This window comes from Ctenopharyngodon idella, chromosome 16 (genome assembly GCF_019924925.1).
Source record: "Ctenopharyngodon idella isolate HZGC_01 chromosome 16, HZGC01, whole genome shotgun sequence".
Lineage (NCBI taxonomy): Eukaryota > Metazoa > Chordata > Actinopteri > Cypriniformes > Xenocyprididae > Ctenopharyngodon > Ctenopharyngodon idella.
The window spans coordinates 12578690-12602256 of record NC_067235.1 but is presented as its reverse complement, the minus strand read 5'-3'; the positions used below and the strand labels follow the sequence as shown (position 1 = coordinate 12602256).

At 38.1% G+C, this 23567-nt stretch overlaps 1 protein-coding gene across 7 annotated transcripts in view; it reads right to left on the bottom strand.

The window, feature by feature from the left end:
- Positions 1–358: 358 nt before the first annotated feature.
- Positions 359–23567, bottom strand: part of hdac9b (histone deacetylase 9b) — a 64688-nt gene continuing 41479 nt past the window's right edge. For 4 of the 7 annotated variants that reach the window (XM_051865258.1, XM_051865260.1, XM_051865263.1 and 1 more), the window contains 10 exons: positions 23116–23357; positions 22864–23014; positions 21383–21506; positions 20944–21065; positions 12909–13040; positions 10777–10892; positions 9078–9200; positions 6815–7040; positions 4837–5048; positions 359–2737 (listed from right to left, as the gene is read on the bottom strand). In XM_051865258.1, the coding sequence (XP_051721218.1) occupies positions 2411–2737; positions 4837–5048; positions 6815–7040; positions 9078–9200; positions 10777–10892; positions 12909–13040; positions 20944–21065; positions 21383–21506; positions 22864–23014; positions 23116–23357 (1775 nt within the window). In that variant the 3' untranslated portion in view covers positions 359–2410. The remainder of the gene's footprint in view (positions 2738–4836; positions 5049–6814; positions 7041–9077; positions 9201–10776; positions 10893–12908; positions 13041–20943; positions 21066–21382; positions 21507–22863; positions 23015–23115; positions 23358–23567) is intronic. The other 3 variants (XM_051865261.1, XM_051865257.1, XM_051865262.1) reach the window with 2 other exon arrangements.

Sequence of the window (23567 nt, the reverse complement as noted above, 5' to 3'; positions counted from 1 at the left end):
TGGCACACTGCATTTGGATCACTAGTTCAGACTGGGAATTGCCTAAGCCTACCTTGCATAATTGGTTAAACTTGGTCTGGTCGCTTTAACCCAGGTTATATATCACCGTCTTGAGGTTCACTTTATCTTAACATCTTTAATGCAGACTTAGGGAACCTCTCATGTTCACTTCAAAGCCCCGTTCCAAAAGCCTTCAAAGTCAGAGACTAAAACCTCCGGATTGCCCTCAGAATCAGAAGCCGGACTCTGGCTGAGTGTGGGAAAGTTTGTTAGGGAGCAACTGCATTTTATACTCCAATTCTCTTTATTTTGGAAATTCACTCATTAACATCTCCAGTGAAAAGACTGTCCAGAGAGGTACAGGATGGAAAAGAACTTTATTTATAAAAGGTGATCTGTGACAGAAGGGAACGCGTATGGTTACAAACTAAATGTGACATTCTATCGCTAGCGGACAGTTCTCATTAACATCCAGTGGAACAGACAACAGGAATGAAACAGGCCAGCTCAGGTTGACTCACAGGCTATTTGTAGACATAGTGATGGCTCACATCAATTAAACATGTTTTCCTCTTTAACTTGTTTTTTGTTGTTTTTCAGAGGATCTCATTCACAAAAAAATAACTTTACACCAGAAGCTTGAAATGAAAAAAAAAAGGGAATACAGGAAAGATGAATCGCTAACAAAAAATGACAATAGTACATTTCTTGATCACGCAAGTTGATCTGAGCACTTCATGAAGAAAGACGGCCAACGAATGGCAACACTGCCTCAGGAAAGAACAGAACGATTACCTTTTTTTTTCTACAGAAGAAACATCAAGCCTGCGTGTCGTGGTAAACACATCACGTGGGAATACAGAGGAAATTATTGGTTTTTTAAAAGGGGGCTCCCCCCGCCGTCTCCTCACTCACTTTGTAATTTGCCTCAACAGTAAATCAGAGCTCACTGCTGGGCCCTCTGACTTCAGCATGGAGTTGTCCTCTCCCAGCATTCCTGCGCTCATGAATCATTCTGATTCCTGGCTTCCACCAGGCATTTCCTCTACAACGCTCTCCCTCTGAAAAGGAGCAGAGTGCTGCTCACGATCCCGGGCAGCCTTCAGTTTGGGCCACAGGAGAACAAGGAACACAGAATGTCATTCTAGAGCTTTCCAGATTTCATTCCAACTGTTAAAGGAATATTCAATGCAAGTTAGGTTTAGTTCAATACAAGTTAAGCTTGACAGCAATTAGCATAATATTGATTACAACAAAAATGCAAAAAGATGAATGGGGCCAATCTATTAAAATACTCACAGTTTCAATAACCACAAGACGTAAACAATTTGCTTGTTAACATGTTTTAAGTGTGAAAATTTGCTTTATAACTTTTTCTGTGTAAAATTATATCCAATTTTACAAGTTTGCTGCCATTTTACAAGAATAGAACATAAAAATGAGAACAACTTTATAGCTCAAATAATACATAAGTTTCAATAGAAGAATTCACTGTATAAAAAGACTGTAAAAAATAGGGCACAATGTACCGTATAAATATGAAATTTTTTTAATGTTTTACCTGTATTTTGAATTATGCGTAGCATTGTGTTAACATAAATTCCATAAAATTACTGCATAATGTCCTGGCAGAAAAATACCAGTACATTTTCCGTTTTTATTTTTTACAGTGTTACATAAAATCATATTATATTATATTATATTATATTATATTATATTATATTATATTATATTCCAAACATTGGCCCCATTAACTTCTGTTCTTTTTTTGTGTTTTCGTTTTTTTTTTTTTTTTTTTTTTGGGGGGGGTGGGGGGGTGGTTTTGTTTTATTGTTTTTTTAAGAAAATGAGAGTCGAAAATAATTTTTATGGTAATCAAAATGATACCACAAGTGCTGTCAATTAAGCATAACTTGTATTGAACTTGGAATATTCCTTTAATTTTGTTGTTGTGTGGATTTTCATGTTTACCGACTTTGTTCCCAGACCATCTGGAAGTCTTTCAGCAAAAAAAATCGTACTCTTACATACTGTAATATATCTTTAAAATAACATTCATATAAAGCAAAGTAAGATCTATAAGAAATCCATAGTGCCATGGGAAAATCACAGAAATATCCTAGAAGAGCTTTGAGTTGCTGTTTCTCAAAGGGTGGATAGAAAGTAGAAAGAATTTCTTAAATTATTATTTCAACAAACAATCAAAAACTGCTTCTTAGCATTTAAAAGACCAAAGTCGGCTAAATTCTCATCTTATTCAATTATATACAAAACATACAACGTACAATACACAGACCACTTCACAAGTTCACGAATGAGACCAGTTCCGAAGCTCCCAAAGCAATGTAAGCATGTCGCGTGTATGTCAGCCTGTGCCTTCGTGTGCAAGTGTGAAGATGTATCTGTCATTTCATATCATGGCGTGTATCACCACCCTCCCGTTAACCTGGTGAATGTAGGAGCTCTGCTTGTCAGCCAGGCTCTGAGTGGCCATTGTCTCATCATCGCTGGCATCGGGCTCCTCTTTGATCCGGATGACCCCAGGGTGAGTGTCCAGTGGCTCAATGGGTGAACCGGAGCTGCGGTTACTGTCGGGGCTGTGCTTCCTGATGACGCCACCAGAGGGCGAGCTGTCCTCCTGCATGGCATGGTCATGAAAATCCTCTCCCTCTTCCTCCTCTGACTCCTGCAAGTGGACGTTCGGCTGACGAAGCTGCTCGATGGATTTTGATAGCATCTAAAGAAGAGAGAAACACGATTTACTATTATTGGAGGTTCTGTCAACGTACATAATCATTTCATGAGTGATTTCTTGTCACCATGCCAATTCAGGCAACACAAACAGTGTCATTTACCAGAACTGGAACTCATACACAGGATAGAATATCAGCTAAATAGCGAGGAGGAATCTAAACCTCTTATAAATATAGCATACGCCAAGCAAATATAGTCATTGTGTCCTGGAATTAGTAACATACTTTTTATATCTCCCACTAAAGCTGGATGTAAAATTACACAGGTGCCCTATTTAGCACAGGTAAAACATTCAGTTATTAAGCCAGAGAGCTAATCCCTGATTTCACAGCATTCATGACCTCATTTCCCTCAGAAATCATTTACTTCTAGCTACAGCTGTTTAGGGTTACAGACCATCCAAAGAGAGATTATTTACTCTTACTAGGAGTTGCTTCCAGTCACTTTTAACAGCTACACTATGCATTTAACTCATTTTGGTATTTAAACATGATTTTCTACAGTTTCACATAATTTAAACATGAAAAACAAATCAGTTAGCAACTTTCAAGCTACATTCACGCAACTACACCAGTCATTCTTGGCCCAGACCAGACTTGTTTTTTTGTACATGCCCCTGGTGACTGAGGCCATAACAATAAATAGGCAAAACAAGTGCTCTCTAGGCACTTTTGATCTTCATGTCTGAAAATTGCACATGTAACCTTGAATTTCCCATAGCACTCTCAGCAATAATAAGGCAGATCAATCTGCAAGCTCCCGCTAACAATGGAGTCTTTCACAGCGCGAGCCTCCCGTGTCGCTAACCTTGCATGCGCGGCAGAATAATTGCACTTAAACGGATGGCCAGGTCACGGCTGCTGGTGCACAGAAACACAAATATTTCCACAAGGGAACAAAAGTATGTATTCTATCCACTTTGGTGCCCATTTGAACTTGTCCCTGTGCAATTTTGTGGTGTTAGCATGCAACTGATGCCTTAAGCTATGCTAATTCAAATGCCGCTTCTGAAGTTTTTCCCCTCACATAATGGAGATGGGCTGTCCAACTTTAGTTCCCATATGAACTGAATGGTATTTCAAGGTAAATGTGTTTTTTGATGACAATATAATCATTCAGCTTCATCCTCATCTTCCCCATGATAGCACTAAGGGTGCTTTTAGACCTTTAGATCATTTGCTTTGTTCCATAACAGAGACTTAAATTGTTCAAATATTGCATTTTCTTCTTGTTCTGGTTCGCTTTGTCAAGGCAACGTTTCAAAGCTTACCAAACTGTGTTTATGCAAGTCACATGTGAGACCAACTGTCCCCTGATTGGTCAGAGTGCACCTGTTTATGTTCTGGGATTTATGTGAATTTATGGGGGCTTTGTGGCTTTATTTACATAAAAGTGTACATTAACACACTTTTATGAATGTTTATAAGCATTCATTATCCCAGGAACTAATAAATTATAGGCAAAACAATTATATACCCTATTGAAAAAAACAGCACATTAGGTATGTTTTGAAGCATGACAGCTGGTTTGAGCTGGTTTATGCTGGTCCTTAGTTGGTCCTGAGCTGGTTATAAGCTGGTCCTGAGCTGGAGCTAGTTGCTTAGGACCAGCTAAAACCAGCTCATGACCAGCTAAGGACCAGCATAAACCAGCTCAAACCAGCTGCCATGCTTCAAAACATACCTAACCAGCATATGCTGGTTTTTTCAACAGGGTATATGTGTGTGTGAGCAATTACATGACAGTTTAGGATGAAGAGGTCTTTGGTTTCCAACTGCAGTAACTAATGTTGTCACCCAAAGAAATAGACACTGCTGCTTTTTACATAATGTATTTCCCATTATGAATTTTCATACAGCTTGGAGTTTGTTTTCATTTGGGCTGAAACCACACCATTCAGGCCATCTCGGGCCGATTATTTTGGTGTGGAGCCAAGCATGATTGCCATGTTCATATATGCCTAAACAAACCAAACTAAGAGAGAAAACATGCTAGGTTTTGAAACAAATGCTCCAAACTAGCCAGGTGTGAAAACACCTTAAAGCTGCACAGCTGCACTGACAGTTGGTTAAATGACTGTACCTTGTTGATGTGGACCTGTTGCTGGTACTGTTTCTGCTTCTCCAGGAAGTTCTGATGTTGCTGCTGAATCACAAGTTGAGCTAGTGTGCTCTGAGGCAGCGGAGCCGATTGGGTGCGGTTTAAGGGCCGGTGACGAGGCAGTTTGGGCCGGGTGCTGCTCTGAGAGCTTTCCATCATGGCCAGTGGAGAGGGAGGATGCACAGGACTTTGACCTATGTAACAAAATATATGTGTATGATAAATATAAATGTAAACAGAATTAAAGTTTCACCTCTCAGCTCTGATTTCATTTAAAATAATAGTTCACCCAAAAATGAAATTTGCTCATCCTATATCTGCATGTTCGCTAGAGAAGTAGCGATGCTCAATTTGTGAATGAATCGTTCTTTTGAGTTGGATTTTTTCAATGAATTGGATGATCCAGTTCACAAAACCAATCTGAATTATTATTATTTACAAATTAGTTAGACTTAAATCTAGAATACACTACACGACTTCTGCGTAGATTTACAGACTTGCAGTAATACTGCTCAAAACTTCAGCAAACAGTTTGTTTTATTTTAATTTAAGTCATCAGTAATCATTATTGCATGCTAAGAAGAACAGACACAACAGAGTTCGTTGTGTTCAGAACGACTAAAAGTCTGGTAGTGTGTGATAGACAGTTGTTTAGTGTATGCTGCCCTTTTTTTTCTCTTTAATAATTCATTCGGCAAATGAAGCCTAGTGTTTTAAAATCTTTTCAGAATTTAAAAGTCATATAGTGTATTTCTAGCTTTCAGTCTTTATAAACTCACAGACTCAATGACCCAGTTGCAATGGTTGTGTTAGTCACAAAAAGAGATTGTATGACTTTAGAAGACTTTGAAGCCTTAATGTTGCTTTTTGTTTTTTTTTGTTTTTTTTTAAAGCTTACAGGATTCAATCATGAATGTTTTGCCAATTATTATTACATATTCGGGTCTTTAGGGACCCAGATATATATCTAACATGAATGGATCTATAACTGCCACAATAGTTTAACTGCCACAATAGTATAAAACTCTCCTGACATTTTAATAACAATTACAAAAGAATAAAATAAAACATATTTCTTTACCTATTGGAAATGGTAAGGGCTCGATTTGAGCATCATCAGTGTCCTCGTCAGAGCTCATTTCTCCAGTACAATCAGCATCTGGATCATATTCGTAATCTCAACTATATTCTCAAAACTATCGTTTTCATCATCTTCAAAATCAATATTTTGATCGCTGACAGCTTCTTCACCAGATCCTCCATCAAGTGACTGACTGACACTAATATTTGATTGCGTACAGTACTTGCTCTGCAGTAAATCGATGAGCCATTTCAAGTTTTGCAGATGATACTTGTGGATTTTTTTTTTTTATGCCTGCGGTAACTATGAGTGAAACGTCACTTCATCATTGTGTATTAGACAATGCCACTAATACACAATGATGAAGGTGAATTGCACTTACTGAGTCGGCAGTGATTCAATGCAGAAATACTTATGAATGCAGAAATACTTACACCATTACATACCTCGGGTCGCTAGCGACCCTATACACATAAAATTACCCAATACACAAAAAATGAATTTCAAAAACAGACGTTCTTTTATAATTTTATTTTTTTCTTGTTATATTGTTTATTATGAATAGATTGAGGAGTACTAAGGAGTTTGATGTATAACCCGAGGTATGGTTTTGGGGGTTAATGACAAAATCATCATTTTTGGGTGAACTATGCCTTTTAAAAAAACTTTTAGGCCACAAGCTAAAAGGTTACAGGTTCAAACCCCACAAGGGAAAATCTTGAGCAACCAAGGTTGTGCTGCTGATCAAGGCACTTAACCTCATATTGCTCCAGGGGGACTATACATGTAACTTAACATTGCCATGTAAAAGCCATTGAAATACAATTTATAATATTCTATTGAACTAGAACAGAGAGTTCTGAAGTATTCTGTAAGAACCTTGTATATCGAAGGCTCTGATGTTCTCACCAGTAGAGAGGATCTTTTGGTGGCGAAGTTGTTCCTTCTGGAGGAGGTGCTGCAGGAGAGCTTGGTGGCTGCTGCTCACTTTGGTCTCCATAGCAACAGACAGGGACACTGGACCCAGAAGTTGGGTGGGCAAACCCTGAATGACCGCTGATACCCCGCCAGCCTCAACATGCTTTTCCTGAAGTCCTAAAGCAGCCTGACAGATGATAGAGAGGATATTGTCTTTTTTTCCTTCTCTTGGATCACTTGCAAAAGTTTTAAATATACACTGATTAAAACCTCAATATGTGCTCTGATAAACAAGGGATTATGTGGAATGGTCTTGAATTGTTCAGATCAACATATCTGTATAGCCAAATACAGACAAATGTATCCATATTTATTTAATTTTCTAGGTAAACTGCAAATTAACTGAAGATTAAATATTATTTGGAGCTATACTTAATTATCCTGGTTTGGCTGGACTTTAAACAGCAGTAATGGATGAGGTGAGTGGGGAGGGCTGGAGTGCAACTGACACCAGACACTTAAGCACAATATTTATCTAAGGCCTATAAAATCCCCCAAGGTCAAAGGCCAGCACCCTGAGGCTACACATATCATCCAGTCAGCCAGTGATGGCTAGTCTTTCATCAGTCAAAGCAATATGCAGCTGAGCCAAGACCATAAACTACATTTCCCCTCATTTATCAGCGTAAACATCCACATAAAATTAATTTGAATTAAATCAGTTTTGGTGACTCTTAAAACAGAGTTTACAAGAGACATTTAAATTAAAAATGAGATTTATTATTTATTCTTTTATTTTGTATTTCATAAAATATTATAAAATATGTATTTTTGCACATAAGTTTCATAGTTCTTTTGAATAGACCGGAATTAATCGCTCAGCAACAAGTGATATATATATATATATATATATATGTACACACATGCACTACCTCCATACTCATCGCAGTCTGATTCAGTGTGACAGACTTAATTAGGGCTTTTCACACTTGAAATAGTTAACCCTGGGTCATTCTAAACCCTGGATAAATGGAATCCTGGGTTATCTTGCTTCATGTTTCACACTGCTCATAATTTATCCGGTGTTAACAATTAATCCTGTGTATTCATAAGCTGAAGTTTCACACTGTACATTCCTAAACCCTGGGTTCATATTCTTATTTGCATATTTGTGGAGTCAGTGTCATTGATTGGACGAACACTGCACGCAATATGTTTACACAAAGGCTCTAACATTGCCCATGCAGTGTTTCCGTGACTGTCTAAAGCATGTGAATATGAGTACGCAACTGATTGTCTGTTGCTAAGCATCTAGTCGTAACATTCTAACACTGCATCGTTTCACACTGTATAAGTTTGGTTAACAATGCAAAAGCAGTGCTAACCCCGCTTTTAAACTACAAGTGTGAAATGTTCCTTTACCCGGGGTTAAAAGCGGTGTTTAGAATGACAATTACCCAAGATTAAGCACAGTGTGAAAAGCCCTATTGTGTCATGTTGTTCATGCCGAAAATCTAGACTTCAGTGCTTTTCACACTTGAAATAGTTAACCCTGGGTCATTCTAAACCCTGGGTAAACGGAATCCTGGGTTATCTTGCTTCAAGTTTCACACTGCACACTGTAAACCCGGGGTTTACAATTAATCCTGGATATTCATAAGCTGACGTTTCACATTGTACATTCCTAAACCCTGGGTTAATGTTCTTATTTGGATATTTGCAGTGTCAGTGTCATTGATTGGACGAACACTGCATGCGACCTGTTTGCATAGCTCTAGCATTGCTCACCCTCTTATTGCCGACTGTACCATCGAGTTTATACTGAATGGACATTTCGGACTATAAAAGTAAGAATGAAACGGTCTCTTCTTCACTCAAATTGTTGCATTTTCTGTCAGCATTTGACATTTTTCCTCTCGAACGCTGAATTGACTGTTTGGCACTGTAATGCGGGGTTAACACCGCAAAAGCAGTGCTAACCCTGCTCTGGAACAGGGTTTCATAACCCCGGGTAAAAAGCAGTGCTAACCCCGTTTCTAAATTGTGTGAAACATTCCTTTACCCGGGGTTAAAAGCGGTGTTTAGAATGACCATAACCAGGGGTTAAGCGCAGCGTGAAAAGCCCTATTGTATCATGTTGTTCATGCCAAAAATCTAGACTTAGTGTGAACAGGCCTTAACAGCAGAAGTAATGAAAGAGGATGCATGTCAGTATTTGACTTACACTGATGGGAGAGGAGGCAGCCGAGAGACCCAGGGAGATATTGGGCAGCGATGGAGACGTATAGAGATTTAACATAGACATTGAGCTTTCAGGCCCTAATAACCTCGGCTGTGACGGCCACCGCTGTGATGGAAAAAGAGAGAGAGGGATGGAAGAAGGGGAGAGAAAAAGAGATATTTTGAAATCCCACTATGGACCATTGGAAAAAGCAACAGCAACAGAACAATAAACTTTAATGTACTAAAACGAATGACGGTTTTGTTCCTGCCACAGCGGAGCTGTATGAGCTCAACGTGGAGGACGTAAAACCAAGGCAACAGAGAAACCCACAAATGCAGAATCGTATCCTATCATTTCACAAACTGAAGTTAAACAGTGTCAGAGAAAAGAACTGATCAGTTTTCAACTGTACTTCCTCCACCCAGTGGTGCGGCCCATCAGCATGTGGCAGAGAGGCTGTACTGTTTACCCTCCAATCCCTCCTGCCTATTCACTGACCTGTATGTGGATATCCGGCCTTATTTGACCCAGGGGACCAGTTCCCTCTGAAAGAAGATACCCAATGTAACGGATCACAAACACGGCTCGCTTTCGAAACTGGCGCGGTGTCTGCGGGTAGCACCTCGACCCAGCAGTCCGATCCATGAGACGTCAAGCTTATGTCAATACAATAGCGATCGGGCGTGTTTGTGTTGTTAGTGTGTCTTTGGCTACCAGCGGCTGGTGGATCAATTAAGCTCAACCACCCACCACCTCGACCCTGGATCACAGCGCAATAAGCATTCCTTGTCGGCTATTGCATTGGAGGTCCATGGGAGTGTAAACAGTGGTGTTGAAGAATAACACAGCTGCTAAGCTGAGGCTTCACAGAGACATGTCACATTTGCCCAGAATACACCTCTTTGTGAGCAAAGTCCACAGGGACCCAGATCAACCGAGCCATGAAGCCACCAGGAAGTGAGTCAGAGGGAGCTAATGAACATCGGCGAAAAGGAAAGACCCTCCACGTCCCTAAAGGAATATTTTGGGTTCAATACAAGTTACGCTCAATCGGCAGTAGGGATTCACGATTTGGAGAAAAAGTCTTGTTATTAATTTCCTCAATGTAAAACAGAATTTTGATTTTTTTTTTTTTTTTTTAAATGGACAGTCAAAATTAATTTTGTGGTTATCAACATTATGAACAACACTGTCAATCGAGCTTAACTTTTAGTGTACTAAACCCGGAATAATTACGCACACTATATTGAAGGATGAAGGTGTAAATGTCCATAGGTGAGCCCTGAACGTAACTTTGTTTCGAGCAGTATCTGATCTACTCTTTCATGCCCTGAGCTTTACGGGAGCCGCAGGCAAAGAAAACCACATAGCTATGCCAGTAAATGTTAGTGGTATAGAGCAGGAGTTTGTGGGAGGAAGTGAACTGACTCTTTATTGTCCGTGCTGGGAGCAGTTTTCATTGGACTGCGACGGACAAGCAGGTCACATGCTGTAGAGACAGAGTTCTGTTTTCATAGCTGCACAAGAACAGCCTGGGCTTGTGTCAAGGAAATTTATGGGTGCAGCCTGGTGGCCATCAAATTTTCTTTAAGTCGTACAGGTTCTAATCGTTCAGGAAAGCTTTGATGAAACTGCTGTGAGAAAGCTAAACTATTAATAGACATTTGTACCTGTAATAAAACATGTTTAATGTAAGTACCTCAGTGCGTGTGGTGACTGGTAGTGAGGAGGGTCCGTTTTCAGCCCCCAAGGCACTGCAGGCTCCGTTGGGTGAACTGGGCCCTGATCCTGGTGCACTGCTGCTGGCTGTGGATTCTGGGGAAGATTAAATTAAACAGACATAAGTTCAAGTGTATACATCATTGACATTATCATTTATAAGACACCACAGACAGTCCGCGCACTGTCCGTGTGACGTAATATTCGTCATCAGGAGGGTCCGCGAATGTCCACACACCCCAGTTTTTGTGACCACGTTGACGGTGCGCGTACAACAGCGCATGTGCGAGTGACTTGAGCGCTTGAAACAAAATCCACTAGATAGTGTGCATTAGCTGAATGCGTCTTTCCATGCTCACAGCCAAAGAAGTATACTTTAGCTCAAGCGCTCAACTGCGCGAGAAGGAGCGGAACATGGAAAATGAAGTATACCCGGGCCTTAACCGCTCCTAATTGTAGCGGAGCTGATGGCTCACATCGGGAAACTCCATGACGACAATAAATATGTCGCCCATGTATAAATATAAATAAATATATATAAATATAAGGCAGCGGCTATTTGCACTAAGTGTAAATAGTAATTAGATGCTATTTACAATAAGTGAAAATAGCATATTTTTTTAACGATAGATGCTATTTACACCAAGTAAAAATAGCAATATATTCTATATACACTAAGTGACACTAAGTGATTTTCTTAGTGTTATGCTATTTATACTAGGTGAAAATAGCGACAGATTCTATTTACACCATGTAAAAGTATCAGTTCTTTACAATAAGAGTAAATAGTAATTAGATGCTTTCTATCCTTTTTATTGGAAGATACTATTTGCACCTCAGTATTTTTGTACATTAACAGGATGCAATAATAACATAGAGTGTAAATGATTATATTTATTAAAATTATTAAATTGATGCTGCCTGTTTGGGAGGATAAAAACACTTTTAATATTATTAAACACTCGTTCGCAGTTTACTTCCACTTTCAGAACATTATTTTCATTTTTATTGAAAATAAACGCGAGCTCGGCAAAAGGCGGATTCGAACCTATGTTGACTTGCTACTATTGCACCACTGAAGACATTGAATTTTGCACATTTTTTTTAAAACTTGAGTAGCCCAACCACAGATTGGTGGGTGGAGCTAGTGTAAATAGCGTTTGCCAACAAAGGACGCTATATGCACTTAGTGTAAATAGACATTCCGTAAATGGGGGGGATTATAAATACACAAACATACATATATTTTGGGTAGTAACTGATTACATGTAATCTGGATTATATAATCAAATTCCAAAAATTAAATAAGTACTTGTAATTACAATATATTACATTTTAAAACGCTCATAAGATTACAGTTATTTTTTTATGGATTACATGATTATATATTATTCATACAATGGTAGTAAATTATTCATGATTCTCCCTAATTTTTTTTTTCTCTCTTTTCAAAATGTTCTTTCTTAAAAATCCTACCACTTTTGTATATACATTTGGAATACTCTATATGGTTTTCTTTTCAAGAATTTCATTCTTTTAAGTAAGCTTGTTTTCTTCATTATGATATCAGGACAGCTGAACCACCCTGCTATTTCTGCCCCCCAAAATATTAAAATGAATTTTAATTTGTTTATAAAAAAGGGGGTTATTTTCTATGTATTTTAAAATAAATTAATAGATCTAGACAAAAAAATGCATATCATGCCATTGATCCATCTGTATTTTTTGAGATATTGACTTGCATCTGGCGAACAGCAATAGGATGATGTCATATTTGGCATATTTACATAAGTTTTACTGGATGACAATCTTGCCACTGTGTTTTTCCAAACCCAACCACCAACTGCTGCCACTGATACATTATAAATATACATAAGCGACTGAAATACCATGGAAAAATCATTCAACCGGCCAAGGTTCAAAACCACATTGGATGGCACTCTGGATTACACCTGCCAGAGCAGCTGTTACATAATAACACCAGCACACTGAGCTTCACAGACAGCGGATGGAGAGAAACTGCCAGTGGACTGCCAACCAGTAGGAAGTCTTACTGTTTATGCCCCAGGTATATTGTCTAATGTGAGATGCATTATGGGATAGCACACCTACCCAGAATCTCCAGGGCTCTTTTTTTGAAGGGTGTCATGATGCTCCCCTCCTTCCTCCTGAGGAGTGGGCTGCTCCTCCTCTCTGCAACCTTCTGCTTTAACCTGGACCGCACCTTTAGATTGGGCTCTGAGACTGAAGAGAAAACAGAGTGACACATTTAAATCAAATATTCTGAATCTAAACTCTTTAGTCTTTTTAGCCAAGTGTTGTTATGGAAATGTTTTGATGTTTTTGTAGCTATGCCTGTTAGTAAGCAGCAGAGGGGAATCCACAGAGTTGTGTAGTAACATTCCTGTACTGTGATGTTATAGTTCTGTGATTAGATCTGTGGGAATTTACCGGCTGTTTTCAAAGATCAAAGTTCCCTCATCATCTAGAGTAAATTAGGCTGAGTAGCACAAAGCACATACACTGACCAAAATATGTTCAGAAAAATAAGAAAGAAATGTTGGCATGATGTAATGTTTGAACATACAGCAGTAAAATAGTAATATATAACATTAGTTTGGGAATTAGTTTTATATTAAAGAAATGAATGCTTTAATTTAAGCAAGGACATATTAAACTGATCAAAAGTGACAGTAAAGACATAATGTTACAAACCACTTCTATTTCAAGTAAATGCTGTTCTTTTTTCAATTTTTATTCATCAGAGAATTTTGAAAAAAAGTATTATGGTTTCCACAAAAATATTGACCAGCGCATTTATTTTCAACATTGATAATAACAAATCAAATCAATAATAACAATGACTGTTTTATTGTATTTTAATCTAAATATATTATTATTATTGCAAATAAGTTATTCTTCTTATTATATTAATATTCAGGATTAAAATTTTATAAATACTACAATAATAGTCACAGCAACTTCAGTTTAGATATCTTTTATTAAGTCAATTTTACATGCACTCAAGTGTGCAGCGGTTTTTAGTTGAGTTTTTTTTTATGTAGTGAGTCTCTGTACAGTAGTAATTAAATTAACAGCTAAATTTGGCAGATGTTTTGGTGAGTGAATGTAACATGCCTTCTATGCAAAAATATATCAATGCGAAACATACAAAAAAAATGACAATGACTACAATAGAAAAAAAAAAAAATTTACATCATTATATTCAAATTACACCCTGTGGAGTAGTTTGCCATCATTTAAATACTGTTGAATTATGGAGAAGTTTCTGTTTATATGACTGTAATGTATAGGCAAGTGTTTCTAAACAACTCCCTGATGGGAAGTGAGTGAGTAAGCCAGCCAGCCAGCCACCCACATTCAGTGCCTCCCTTTGGGAAACACCCACATCACAACTAGCAGCCAAAAATATCGAAATTTGGTCTCATTATGAGTGCTGCTTTATTTCTTTCCCCATCAGTTCCCCATTGCACAATAGTAACACCACCACCTCGTGAGCAAGTTATTATGCTGATCAATGGTTCTTGACCAGTTTTGCTTCACAACCCATATATATAGCCTACATATACAGTATATATATATATATATATATATGGCCTATTGATTCAACATGTTGATTCAACATGTAGGAAATATGCAGAAATTGAATAAAGTTATCAAACACTTCACAGTCTTCACTGCATAAATTATCAATTTAATATAGAATAATTCTTGTTAAAGCTACAAAAGTGATTTTCACTCAAGAGCTGTTAGTGATTTTCTGTTTGTCTTTTGTTCTTTGATTAACATCAATTACAGACATTAAAGCAGCAGGTTTATTAGGCTGCTGTCACTTTAAGATCTGACACACATGACAGACCTGACACACATCAGCGGAACAGTCTTAAATAAAGTTTTAAATGACTGTGAGGACAGGTCATTTAAGACTTTATTTAACTCATTTAAGACTGTGCTTACAAGGATACTCGACAAAGCAGGCATTTTGGTATACCTTTGTGTGTTTTTCTCTATTCAAGCGTGAAAGGGAACTGAATGCACGGCTTTCTGTGTGCATGAGTCGTGTGTGTCTGCCACACAGACAGAAGATTCCCAGACAGCGTGCCAGTACAGATTTGAGTTCTTTTTTTCGTCTTATTGCGCTTGAATAATAGCACTTGAATGAATGTTAGCGTAATCATATAATCTAATGCTATTTAAAAGGATGACGGGGAAAAAAGGATGCTGTGTTAATTGCGTTAATGACATGGGTATGACATAGGTATTACAAGGAGAGGGTGACTTATGAGGACATTACCCCATGTCCCCATTTTTCAAAAGGCTTATAAATCATACAGAATGCGTTTTTTTTGAGAAAGTAAAAACGTGCAAAGTTTTCTGTGATGGGTAGGTTTAGGTTTAGGGTTGGTGTAGGGCAATAGAAAATATGGTTTGTACAGTATAAAAAACCATTATGCCTATGGAATGTCCCCACAATTCACAAAAACAAACGTGTGTGTGTGTGTGTGTGTGTGTGTGTGTGTGTGTGTGTGTGTGTGTGTGTGTGTGTTCGCCACGTTATGTTGTTTGGCCCTCCAGTTAAGATCTTATGATCTTGATTTATTTTAGAAACGTATTGTTGCCATACTAAAAAGAGAGTTTGACCAAATGGAAATGACCATACAGGATGACTTGGTATGAGAAGTAGGAGTCATGGGAAGACACAGCTGTAAGTAGTAATCTTAAGGGAAAGAACTGGACCGCAGGCTGGGCTGCTATTTCAGGCCTCTTCAGAAGCAGAGGCAGGACTGTCTGCTCCCATCCAGCAGTGCGCTAATGGGATGTAAATCCCACTAGCGGAGTGGGCTGAGAGCGAACTGCAGGGAGCCCTCTCCAATCCGCCTTGCACCCCACACTGTCCTGATTGCCTTCTATTTTTATTCCGCGCTGCAGCCTGTCACCACGGGAACGCTACCCTATTGCTGTGAAGGTGGAAGAGCGATTGTTGGTGGGTTTAGTGGGAGGCTGTGATCGTGATGCCATGGGAGAACTCATCACTCTACTCCACAGCTTCGCTAAAAAACAGTGGTCATCACTCTGTCGGAGCGACAGGCCCAACACCTGCTTGATTTTTCCCTGAGCTGACATGCGGCCTACAACCAGAGGCCAAGCAAAATAGGAATATGTATGAGGCAAAGACTTAACAGGCCCATAAATCAATCAGATTATTACATTTGAAAGCAGTGCTGGAGGGTACACACTGCTGAGTTCTATTTATTGTGTTGTCTCAAGTCAAAGCTGAAGTTCCCTTCAAAGTTGCGTGACTTAGCATGTGTCTGACAAGTGTGAAGAGTGTATATGTATGTGTAAAGTGATAAAAAAAAGATCTACTAAGATCTTGTAAAGATGTGATAACCAAGGTCAATAATTAACATCCACCAAGTGCAAATGTGGGTTAAAAAGGCTAAAAAAAATAAAAATAAAACAAAGTTACTTGTTGTTAGTTATGGTAACTTAATAAATGGTTAAAATGTTCAGAGATGTAAGTGATATGAGAGACAGGGTTATTATTGTTACCTAAATCTAAACCATGAATAAATGTGTTAAAAGTCCTAAAATAACTAAAACTAAATAAACTAAAAAAAATAAATACTATACAGACACATTAAAAAAAAAAGACAAAAAAAAGACAAAAAAAAATTAATAAAGTGATTCCAAATATTAACAAAAACTATTATAGTATATCATTGTTGCTAAAATAACACAAGTGAGAGAAACAAATCAAAACACTTACTAAACTGTCAACTAAAGAAAACATTTTGCTACTTGTGTGCCTTGCATACATCAGTTGAAAGCTTATCTAGGATTTGTGAACTGAACTCCAGAACGTCTTGTGGCGACACACTGAATATTCCTCATTCAGTCACCAACATGACAATATGAGTCTTCTATTGCAAGATACAGTTTTATCAAGAAATGGAAATCAGCTCATATATGATGCTGTGAGTGCTGTACTATTTGTCGAAACATGCAAAATACAGTTTTATGACTGATTTTCGCAATTCACACTACTTTCGCACATTGTCACAATAATTCTGCACTCAGAACCAAAAAAGTATCAGCACTATACTGGTTATCAGCTGATATCTGTGATTTAAAAAAAAAAAAAAAATGTATCAGCATATAAATGCTTGCGCAGACATCACACGTCATCAGTTCCATAAGGCTATGCAGAGTTGTAGACAGTCAGTCACCGAGTGCCACAAACAAATGGCAGCCGCCCTTTACAGTTCCTCCTGAACCAAAACAATGAGCTTATGCTGCATTCACGGCATGTCATAACCAGAGATGGCAACCCGTGACGTTCTACCCGGAGATGCTCACGCCCTCGGACTCGGATTTATACGTTTCTATACATCAACACTATCAACGCCGAAATTAATCTGCAGCAGTCAGGTGGTACAAGCAAGAGCTCTGCAAGTTGTTTACGTTCATTATTATTGTAATGTTATGTGCTTTGAGACGTGAGGTAATTTAATGCAGTTTCTCGTGACGCTTTGCAGACTCTGCTCTGGTTGTGTGCGTTCATGTGTTTTGAAGGAAGCGTGGCTTTGGAGAGCGCTCTGAAGGGAAGGTAGGATCTCAAGTTTTTAAAGCTAACTTGCTATTGCTAGCCTCTCTGCAACTGCCTGTCCTACCTTTAAAAGAAGAGCAAAGTCAGACCTTCTAAAGCTAACCCATCTGTGCACACACTACAGCCTGTCTGATACTTTTTTTCTCTCATTAGTAAATACAAACACCTGTTTACTCAGGAGATGAGGGCTATGTGATGCAACAACACTGCCTTTGCAAATCATATTACTTCATCATTGTATCTCGGTTCATTTTTCTTGTTTTTTCCTCTACCATATCCCTCCATCTCCAGTGGGGAATAATGGCGTGACATAATAAAGCAAGCCTGGTCTGACCGCCCAAAATATCCACCATTTAAGACACACAAACTCAAATCTCTCTCATCTCAGCTGCACCTGCTCCACATGTTGGGTATGTGGGTCAAGACTAAGAAGGAGTTTTTTTCCCGCCTTCAATAAGCTGGGCTATTCCTGCCCGTAGCAGTGTCACAGTGTCACACGGATCTTTTCTGGTCCAGAACTTGGCACAAAGAAGACAGGTGACAAGTAAACAAGCTAATCATGTGATGCTTTGGAGATAAACGGCTTGTTTTTCTCTGACAAGTTCAATCAAGGCTTTTCCACAACAGTGAGATCAAACCAAAGCCACATTGAGTTTTGTAGATGATACAGCATTGAGGACCCCAGGGAAATTAAGGATTACCTCTTGAAAAAGTGTCAGTTCTTGTAGCACTCACTAAACATGCAAAACAGCCTTGTTTTTGTTATTTCTCTCCACAGCGCTAACCTAAACCCTTGACATATGCCAGTCAAGCATCTCCCATGAAATCCAGGATGTTGAACAAGCGGCATCTTTGTGTGACTCCTGTTGTGTGCCTACATTGAGGGGATTCTAATTGAGACCGACAGGAAGAGGGGGAGGGGACCTTACACGGGTGTGACCACATATAGAGTTTGGAATCCAACTAGCAGGAAATAGGTTTTAAAAGGTTTAGGCAATGGATAAGATTAACACACATAAAGGACAGATAATTCCAAACACTTATTTGGCTTTCTGTAGCATACTGATGGAAAATAAACGTTAATTCTCTATGAAACGGTTTATTCTAAAATTTTGTCATTTCAATAAGTTATATAATAATGAATTAAGAAAAACTTCAAAATAAACTTCATAATTTGTATTGTTATTATTATTTCTTATGGGAAAAACTGCACCGCATATTAATATTGAAAAAAATGTTGGCTAAATTGATGTCATGTGGTGCAACCAACACGCTGAAACACAGACAAAAAACATAAAACAGAAAATTATATCATATATAGTGTCTGACAAGGTCAATAAGTCTCTTAAAATATCAGATATTTGGCAAAAATTGTAAAATATTGGTGCGACTCCCCAGCGGCATAATTATATTTATGAATTAGTAATTCATGACATTTATAAAACTTTTTTTTTTTTTTTACACGTAAGCAATAAGGTACGAGAGGCTGTGCTGTATCGTGAACAAGTCACGGCTGAAGGGTGTTGTTAGCCACGACACAAAGCGTGACTTATTCACGATACAGCACTAGCCTCCAGTACCTTATTGCTTTAATAAAACGGTTACCACACAATACAAATATTAAAGCCAAAAATATGTATCAATGCAACTTTCATGAAGTAAACTTTCACTAAAGCATTCCTTCCGCCGGAAAAAATAGTCCCTGACCGTGAACAGCAACAGAAGTTACATTATTACGCCATTAGATGGCGGCAAAGACTGTCTTTATGAGTGTGTCAGTCAGTAGCGAAGAGTTTTACATTGAAAAGACTGAATTGTTGTGAACACGGAACAAGACGCAACTGGCAAATGCTTTGACTAGCGCTGTCAGTCACGGGAAAACCCCTTAACTGTTAAAAGGACAAGATAATACATTGGACATTTAAACATATTTTTTATTATGAACATAGGACTGACCTGAAGGAAAATGCTAAATCTGAATCCAGGTAATAAACTCGCTCACTCTATCTTTTTCTCACAATACTCTTCTACATAATACAGTAAGCTTCAATGAACAATATCAATTGGGATCATACAGTTTACGTTGCTAAGAGTGGTTGCTAAGGGTGTTGTGTAGTGATACACAGAACCGTTGGGTGAAGCGGTCATAGCCGTGTTTTATTGTGAATAAAACACAGCTATTGACCAATCAGAATCAAGGACAGGAACTAATCGTTTAAAATATAACGAAAAATATATTTTAAAACTTTTAAAAAAAGAATAATAATTAAGATACACAAAAAATACACAAAAATACAAGAATATTACTTGATGGTTACACCACATGACATTAGAGTCATTAAATTTAAACTTTTCTTGAAATTTGTAAAATTGTTTTTCACTACCATGCGAGTCCAATATGAATACAAAGAGACATTTCTAAAAATTTGGCATGCATTTTTAACAAGATTTTTCCTTTCCTTTATCATGGTCACACCATATGTTATCGATCTTAATACTATGTAATAGTTCATATTTGTAAGTTTTCCTAACAGCAACAGCTCAGGCCTTCTTTTTTTTTTTCTTTGTTGGGATTGCTTTCTCAGCAGGCTGTTTGGATTCCAGAACCTTCCGCTCCTTTTAGTTCTCAGGATATTGGCTGGTTTCAGTGGAGCGAAGCAGAAATTGATGCTGAAACTGGGAGGTTACTGTTCAAAAGCTAAGACAATAAACATGTCTCTTTCATGTGTCTATAAAGTGCTTATTTGAACAGAACAACCTACATAATTACCTTAGATTAGTTTACATTTGGCACACACAGTCTGCATAATTTGGAATTAAACCTCCGTTGCCTGATCCCTAAATTATGTAAATACACAACATGCCAACCCATATGGTGAAGCATTTAAGCAGGTATAATTGTTTACCATCATAATTCAAAGGGACACAAAGGGGAAGGAATGTAATGTCATTTCCGTGACTTAACAGCACAGTTATGAACAGCTCGCCCTTTGCAAGAACTCATGACTGGCCGGCCAAGTGGGAGTCATAACTCACCCTAATACTGACTTCCTACGAGACTCCCTCCAACACTGAGTCAACAACCCTGTGGTGTTTTCTGCGAAAAGTCAAGGATTTTCTAAATAATTAAAGCCTCTTATATAGCTGAAAATTATATACCTTTTAGCGTTTTAGGAAATTTGTGGTTCCATCGCATGCTCGGAGGAAAAGAAATCCTACTGTGGAAAACTACTCTTCATTTACTGTACCTAAACTATCCCTGAAATAATGCAAATATGAGCATTATCTCTCTCAAGGGATCCTGTATTTCTGGGGAAAAGACTCTAATCAGAACCCCTCATCTCATGCAAAAAGCAATGACTTGTGAGAAAAACCACTATATTGTAGTACGTGCAAAGCACATTATGGCAATATTACGAAATGATAGTGGGAACAGATTGTGAGTGACTGTTTTTTTGAGACAGTACAGCTAATTAAAAAAAATGGATTTTGAGAGGCCAACTTTTAGAAACCTACCTGTCTTCCTCAGAGGAAAGTCATCCCGGGAGTCCTGTGGGGAGGGCAGGGAGATCTTGCAGGAGGAGGACGCGCCTCCCAAAGGAGGTGAACTTTGCTCCAGAGAGGTGTGATGGGAGGCCCTGAACAGAAAGGAGATGCAAACTGAACTCCTGAACTTACCTCACAGTAATAAATACAGCTGACAGCCATTCTGTGCTCTAGTACCATCCACCTAAGTATCACTTTACTGATTATTAGCTAAAATCTCCTAAATTTTATTACTTTGGAAAGTCTTAAAAGTGCTTCCAGTCTTGCTTTATTTATTTGAGAAACTCCACGTACATTTCACTAAATGTTAAATGTTTGTGCTATTTCTGTGCTACATCCATTTAAAATGAAAATAAAACAATTCAGCTCATATCAAACAGCAAGTTTGAGGTTTGTGCAGGTTACTTACGTGTACCACAGTTTGGAGTTCTGTGTGATTTTCTGTGGGACCCCATTTGACACACCGTCTTTGGTAGATTTACTCAACAGAAACTCTTGGAGTTTCTGCTTGACCTCAGTGCTGGCCACTGCACCTGTCAGACCAGGAGACGCACACAGAGAAATCATGAGTATCTTGGGGTTTAATCAAATGATATCTAGACTTAAAATGCATTCAATAAAACTGAGACATTCCTGACAGAGCTCAGCTAGGTCTCTGGTTAGAGTCACTGTAAACAGAAAGAATGTTTGCAGAGTTTGGCTTCATTTCAAGGTCAGAGAAATGATTGTATTACTGCCACTCCCAGACACAGCAGGATCAGCCTCAACTCAAACAATAGCATCTCTCCTACACATTCTCCCACACGCTCTTCTCAAAAGCTCCAGTTCAGATGCCTCTATAGCATTATTGGCTAAATATTTGTGAGCACTTTTAAACAAATGAAGGAAGATCTCCCTCTTCTGGACAGCAGGAGTGAGGCACCCTTCAAGGCTGTTATATCAATAAATGAAGTTCTAATTGATCTGTTTATGGGTAAATCTTATGAAACCTGTCAAGAACATTCATATTCATTCATATTTACCATTAAAAATGAAAATGCTTATAGAAAAGGGAGCCTATAGAAAAAGAAGTCTATTGAAATAAATATCTAATGGTCCAATCAAATTTTTTTTGCATTATGAGATGACAATTAAGCACATTTCCCCCAAATTTTAATTAATCGGTAATAAAGTAATGATATATTTACTCCTCCCTAATTCTATATATTATTTATACACATTTATATATATTTATATATATATATATATATTTATTGTAAATATGAACCACAAAACCAATCATAAGGGTATATTTGTAGCAATAGCCAACAATACATTGTATGGGTCAAAATTATCGATTTTTCTTTTATGCCAAAAATCATTAGAATATTAAGTAAAGATCATGTTCCATGAAGATATTTTGTAAATTTACTACCGTAAATATATCAAAAATGTATTTTTGTGAGCGGATATGCATTTCTAAGGACTTCATTTGGATAACTTTAAAGGCGATTCTCTCAATATTTTGATTTTTGTACCCTCAGATTCCAGATTTTTAAATAGTTGTACCATCTCGGCCAAATATTGTCCTATCCTAACAAACCATTTTTCAAAAATTGACCCTTATGACTGGTTTTGTGGTCCAGGGTCACATATTATATATATAAACAGTATAAACTGACATACAGTACACTTTGCCAGCTCAGATCTAGCCGAATAGATCTAGTCATTTTTCATTGTAATGTTGTTTTTATCAGTTTCATCCTGTGTTATTCAACACCTTGAACATGTAAAAGATCCAGACGTCATATAAATGTGTCATTTGACTGATGACATTTTGATGTCATGAGATACAGACAGGTTGTGGAGTGTTTGAGTGTTGTGTGGGTGATCGTGATGATGAGCTCTTACTCTCTCTGCTCCGCTCTCTGTTGCGGATGACCAGGACTTGTTGTTCACGGCGATGTCTCTCCAGTTCTCTCTCCTGACTCTGTAGCTCTAGTTTCCTCTCTTTCTCCAGCTGCTCCTGTTGTTGCTTCATGGCATGTAGTTCCTGCTGCAGCTGAGAGGCAGATGTTTATTACACATTTATTTATCTAGTTAGACTATATGGTTGTATTGCACTTCTTGCTTTTTGTGTTGCATCAACTGTTGTGTTGTTACCTTCAAATGCTCCTGTATCTGGGCCTGGTGCTGGCGAACCAGGTTCTCGTGCTGTTTCTGGAACTCACTGATGAGTAACTGTTTCTGAATCTGCTGCTGCTTCTGAATGAGGAGCAGCTCTTGTTGAAGTTGTCTTTCCCACACAGTGGGGTCTGAAGCAGAACCCTGCATCCTAACGTCTGTACGTAAATCCAGTGGGGAGCCTGGATCAAGAGCCAATGGAACCTCTGGCTTAATGTCCACTGAGAAAAAAGAGGAAAGAATACAAGGATTTAGTACAGATATCTTTGCTATATTTTGAAGGTTTCTTATTATTAATCATTCAGAGGTATTTTAACAATCAGGTATACATTTGCAAGATATTATTTTGTCATATTACCAAATATCTGTGGTCTTGACATTTTTAATATTTGAAAAACTTCTGTCCGTCAAATAAAAGATATCTGGTGCAA